Source organism: Danaus plexippus, chromosome Z (assembly GCF_018135715.1).
Source record: "Danaus plexippus chromosome Z, MEX_DaPlex, whole genome shotgun sequence".
NCBI classification, from domain to species: Eukaryota; Metazoa; Arthropoda; class Insecta; order Lepidoptera; family Nymphalidae; genus Danaus; species Danaus plexippus.
Genome location: NC_083559.1, coordinates 10,682,081 through 10,688,569, shown reverse-complemented (window position 1 = coordinate 10,688,569; position 6,489 = coordinate 10,682,081). Strand labels below are relative to the sequence as shown.

The 6,489-nt window shown below is 29.3% G+C and overlaps 1 protein-coding gene across 2 annotated transcripts in view; it reads left to right on the top strand.

The window, feature by feature from the left end:
• Positions 1-387: 387 nt before the first annotated feature.
• Positions 388-6,489, top strand: part of LOC116777802 (calcium/calmodulin-dependent protein kinase kinase 1) — a 102,849-nt gene continuing 96,747 nt past the window's right edge. For both annotated transcript variants that reach the window (XM_061526261.1, XM_032671523.2), the window contains exon 1: positions 388-559. In XM_061526261.1, coding sequence (XP_061382245.1) covers positions 527-559 — 33 coding nt within the window. In that variant the 5' untranslated portion in view covers positions 388-526. The remainder of the gene's footprint in view (positions 560-6,489) is intronic.

The following is a 6,489-nucleotide window of genomic DNA, read 5'->3' as shown; positions in this document are numbered from 1 at the left end:
TAAAAATGCTTCATACGACTAAGACTTATAATGATATTTCATTTACAAGGCCAGAGTAAGTTTAGTAGTAAAACCCAACTTACTGTAGATCGTGGTGCATTGTATGTCAGCATAATTTTTAAACTGATGACAGCTGGCGGTCTAGACATCACGAGATTATTTGAATCGTTGGTTAACAGTAACACTCTTTAAATATTTCGTGCACGGTTAATATTTTGCTAATATAGATTTAAAGCTTTTGGTTCGATCAAATATATAAAAATCTATAAAGTCGTTATTGTCAAACGTGTCTGGGATAACAGATTAATTTATCAATATGGTTATAAATTTGAAAACACATAACCTGGAACTTAACGTGATCACCATAGCAACGTGGCGGCGCGCGCATCCAGTCTGTTCCACACTCCAGGACGGACAAGTCGTGTTTTGAATCCGATATAAACAATTATCGTAAACATATCGAACTCCTAACTGAACACTGCTGTGATATGATCCGTCGCTCATCGCTGAGTATCTGGTGTGTGGAATGGCAGAGAACGTTAAGTGTGGAAGCGGCAGGGTAAGTCTCTAAGCCATTAAGTTCCATCTTAAGTGTTTGAGATTTACGTAAATGCCTGTAATGTTTGTAAATGTTGGATTATTTTCAGCTTCATAACATCTGTAATAGATTCTAAAAATAAATGCACACGAAATACGCATTCATTAACATCTTTGGCAAGTTCTCTAAAGTTTTAAACACTTTCGAAACTATTATTTTTACACAGTTATACAAAATTAATATATTAATAGAAAAACACATTTGTTCATTTTCTTTTGTATAACTATAACAGATTTTCTATAGTATTTAATATTTAAAAAGTCTAAATAATACCGACGAGTATGCAAAACTTTGTTGTTTAATTATTTAATTTTATTTTTACTTTAAATTTATTAAAAGAAAATATATTTATCAGATACACATGCTTTATATAGACTATGATTCACTTATATTATAAAAAAACATGTCTAAAAGATCAGTGAGACTGAGACTAAATTTGAAAATTTTTAAAAGATTCTCTTAATTTAAATAAGTACTAGAACCCCACCTAGCGTAAAGACAGCAGATTTAGTAATTGTTTCATATTTTCAATAATTTTCTTGGTGATTTCATTGAAAACTTCGAAAAGGTGGGGTGGGAAATATTTAATATAATAAAAATCTCTTTAATATCATAAAATTAGAAACGAAGTTGAAACTGGATTCTCTTCTGACGAAGAAGTCATCTTAAACGACATTAAAAACAGAATATACGTACTTATTATACGTTTTTAGGGAAAATCATAGAATTATGTAAAAAAAATAAACTCGGTTTTATTGTACAAGAACATTTTGTATAGTACAAATTCATTCAATCCTCGAACGTTAACGTGAGCTCAATGAAAATAATGTTTTTTTTTTCAGAGAAAAAATGAAGCCATTTATTTCAGATAGCAATAAATTTACTCATCCATCCGATTTTTTCTATAGTTAAATATAATAAAGTTCATTGATTATCCAAATTCTAAAATTCTGTTGGCCTACGCCGATTCTATGTTCGACTTCATATTTTCTATCAAAAGTAAAACGTTTAGAGGTAAACATGAAATTGTAATATAAATTCAAATTTAATTGATAGTACAAATTAAAAAATAGGACCCAAGATACAAAAAACCCAAAATAAAGTGGTCTCTCCTTCCAGATACGAGGAGAACAAAATACCTATTTGGCTCGAAAACTACAAGAACCTTATATTCTTGGGGATGAATATTTTTCTCAAGAGAAAATGTAAAAATAGCAATAATTAATTTATAGAAATGTCAAATTAAACTTCCTTCCATTCAGACAAGCAATTTCACGTGATATAAAGTAATTACCGTCGCCCATAGACATTTGAAACACAAAGGGTGTAGTAAATGTCCTGCTGGTCTTGTTGTATAATTAATAAAAATACCCTGCCACACTTCTCGAGAAAATATGTTTAGAATCATCTCTGAAAAATCTTCTCATAAGTGAACTTCTTTTTTGCATATCCGTTGTTCGGAATTCGCAACTCATGTATTTAAGATATCGAAGAAATTTTTACTGCGATAATTGTGAAGATAAAAATTTCTTTGGAGACTTAGATTGAAAGACTAATTTACACTTTGATAGATAAATACTATGGTACTATGATACCTACTTATTACTGAATAAATTTAAATAACCCAATCTTCCGGTTTAAATAATTTGATGTTGGGTTAGATTGTATTCTCTCATCAAATGATTTGTATTTAAATATAAAAGGTAACAAAAATTATCCAGCGCCCTAGATGCCCCGATTAAAATTTTATCACCTTCACTTTACATGAATACATAATATACAAATTATTAAATTTAATTTCATGGACGTCATGGCGTGTTACATTATTTTAAATTCGCATGTCACTTTAGTGTAAACTGACGGTTGGCAGCTGTTTATAATTTTCTTATTATTATATAAATTTTGGTGCAGATGCAATATTTACAAGTAAAACATAGAAATATTTTACGCAAAATAATCATATTTAGACCGTCATTCACTTTTACATAACAAAACATGCTATGACATTAATAAAGACATATTTTTAGTAAAAAGTAAGAAAGTAAACAATATAATAAAATAGAGTACGAAACCATTATAAGAAAAACATAGCAGGTTTGATTGGTCTCGAGATATTGGTTATGGCTTCGTTAGTTGTACAATTTGCAGACAGCCTATATATTTTACGTCAGCAAAATTTTATTCAAATCTGTCCTTCTCTCAATATAAATACTTTTAGATAGTTATCTGTCAATATAAATAAAATAGTTTTTAATCAATAGATATTAAGTACAAACTTCGTTTTACAACTCTATATACTACTATAACGAGACGATTCTTCTGTCCTTCAAAAATAACAACCATTGATATAATCTCAGCAGCTGATGTTTCGAAGTAATTCTTGTTTCAATAATTGGTGTAGTTAAAATACAAACCTTGAGTATGCCGTAATATGCAGACAATATTTTGTGCACCAAAAATATATATTATAGTTAACTTTATTGTTAGTGTATACAAGCGTTAAAGAACCATATACATCCGCCATTAACATGTTTTATCGCCTCAACGGCAATTTGATAACGGGCTATGTTGTGTGGGATCGAAACCTTATCAATCAATCAATCGCTGACAAAGTATTGATAAGGATTGATTATCGTATGCCTATATATATAATATATGGGTAGGTTTTTAAATTACTGTCTAATTATTCTTATATTACATATACTCATAGCAAATTTGTTTAAGTTTAGAAATGTAGAAAAAATAATTGTGTGTAATAGTATCGTGTCTACGAGATTGTTTTTAGCTCAAAAATATCAGTTTAGTATCAATTGATATATTACCTTATAGTAATATATCAATAATTCTTTTAAATTAGACAATTAAATTCTGGAATTTATTAATTTTATTGTATTAAAACAAAGAGAAAAAAGGACATATGGTGATGTATAATGTGATTTATCTGTTGGATTTTCGATTGTATAGATTTTCTTTGTGTAAGCATATTTTGTCATGAACGCTCCTTTGTTATGCAGAATCTTTCAACGTTGATTGTAAAATTTATTTTAAAATGTTTTAATCCAATAATCATTTTTTTTTACTTACCCTGTTTTTTTTAAAGCTTAATTTACTTCGGATGCGTATGCTTTGCGTATACTATTACTGTAGTAATGTGTATATTTTTTTTACCAATTAATAAGATAATTCTTATAATAATAATTTACTAGCTCAGAATGCATACAAAACAGAAAAAAATAAAAAAAGAGCTCAAAAGGAAACAAACCAAGACATTACAAGAATTTAAAATTTTAAGATGATATGCACAGCTGACATATGAAACATATATATATATTGTACATGCATACACATATTTGTACGTATATAAAAATAAGTAACGACATGGAATATAAATTGAAAACATTTAATGATATATTCATAATGAAGAAGCAGAAGGGGGAAAGTTACGACAAATAAAACTAAGGAGAAACGAAATGGGATTGAAGTTGGTTTTTAAAATGGGAATCGATTAATCCCGACGGATAGAAAAGGGGAGTGTAAAGGTGACAGAGAGTTTAAGCATTCTTGCGAAAGTGAATTTGCAACCACATGAACTTTTGGCGTAAAAGACACACATAGCCATATTTGCGTAAGGCAAATATAAAACTTTTATAGACATTTTGCATACGTTCAAGTTTAGTCAGCCGCTCTTCCGTAAATTCTAGAAAGCATGAGTCAGCGTAATGAAGTATAAACAAGAATTTGCAAGCACAATTTTAGTGGTTGTTGGTTAAAAATGGTGAAGTCTTTGAGAGAAATAGGCTAAGACAATTTTTTTCCCATATGTTATCAATATGCGGACTCCAAGATGGATAAAAGTGAGAATAATGGCTAGTTTTTTGAACCGGCTCATGTATTGAACTTGAACTTCGTCAATCTCTAAAAGTGGTAATTTGAAGCGATCGATAGTCAATCTAAGGTTTTCGTTCACACATTCTGCAAGTCCATGTAGCAACAGAAGTTCACAAGTACTTTTCATTTTACAGTCATCGCTCAGTTTACTAAGAAGTGTCACTTATTTTTGCAATTGCAATTTCTAGTGGGGGGATTAATTATTTTGGAGGTTTTGTTCAAACTCCAAAATATTTAATCCCCCCACTAATCTAAGTATTAAATTTTTTGGGATTTCATTTATAGATTTCTACATTGATTACATATTATTATTAAAACGTCTAATCAGCTGTATAACTGAACGTGAATGCTTCCAGGATGACTTATGCTGGTGGATGAAATGCTAGAAACAAGAATTCTTGTCATTCGTAATTAATATTTAACTAAAAGATTTAAAATAAATTTTGAATAATGTATCACTTCTTTCACTTACCCGCAGAAAATACCCACGGTCGTTCAATGAATCAATCAAAACATTCAAACAATTAGTTCAAGTAGTATTTGGTTAAGCACGAGGAAATATGAGTAGGGGATTAGACACAAAATAAGACTATGATTATTGATAATATAATTATATATAAGTAAGTATTTGGTTGATTTGGACAAAGAAAATGTTTTAAGAACATTCCACTCAGATTAAGCGACGAGAAGCGATAAAAGCATGTATCATCTTATCCCAGCCCTTTTAAGGACTTCAAAAAGGATCGGAATCGTTGGCGCGGCTGAATATTATCCCTTTCTAAAGAATTTCATTATAATTACCATTTTTATAAGAAAGAAATCGCTTAGCTCTAAAATGATGTCCAATCAAAAATATTTTCTTTTTTAACTTGCGGATAATGAGATACTAAAAATAAGTAATGAAAAACAAAATTGCAATTTGTAACGGAAAAATACACCGTCGAAAGGTATTGATGAAACTTAACATATGAAAACGTCGATTTTCGTTTTTCCAAATCAAATTGGAACAAAAACATTTTTATCCTTCTAAAATAAAAAGTCACTTCTTTAAGCACAAATTGTTTGTAAAAGGATTTGTCTTTCCTAACTTTATTTAGCAGGAATGTTTTGGTTATATTTTTTCTTTATTCCTGACGCATTTTTATTATTTTTTATTTCATGTGTTGCTTATTAAAGAATAACTTAAGAATTGCTTTATAATCATAAATAATGTTAACCTTAATTGTTCGTTAGCTAAAACAAGAAAAAAAAAACAGTCAATCATATCACTCAACGTATATATTCAAAAACCAATCTATATTTTTAGAAAATGAAAATAATAGAAGATTTATCATATTTTATTTCAATTAAGCTTAAGAGAATTCAAAGAGTTTTGTCACCGTGTCATAAAATTATTTATAAGTTAATGCCTTTAAAATTATGAAATATTTAGGGTCACAGTCTGTGGGCCAGTGTGGCATTTCCTTGCTTACTCTACATAACTGATTTTTCTTGTGTACTCAATAAATATTTTCAAACACGTGCAAGAAAATAATTTGTTATTCTTTAAGTAATAGAGTTGATCTAATAAACACTATGTCTATAGAGCCGGGTTAATTGTCTCGTACTTAATTCAATTGAAACTAAAAACTCAATTCTGGGGACACATTGGCAAACAGGAATACTTTATAGTAATCACCAACAACAAAATAATGAGCGAAAATATAAATAAAAATGCTTTGCCAAACACAACGATAGATTAAAACGGTAAAAGAATTTTTTATGTCGATTCAAGGTCTTATATCGAGCAAGGCACTTCAGAAAAACGGAATTAAATTATTATGAAGTATGACGTATAAGAATTGTCACAATTAAATTACAGCCACTGGAGTCGTGTCGAAAATGCTTGCACCCATTTCTGTTTTGGTGTAATAAGTAAGCGTCACCAAATATGAAGTCAAAAATGGAACACCGTTGACAACTTGTTACGATCGTGTATATTTTTAATAAGATGAATTTAGTAT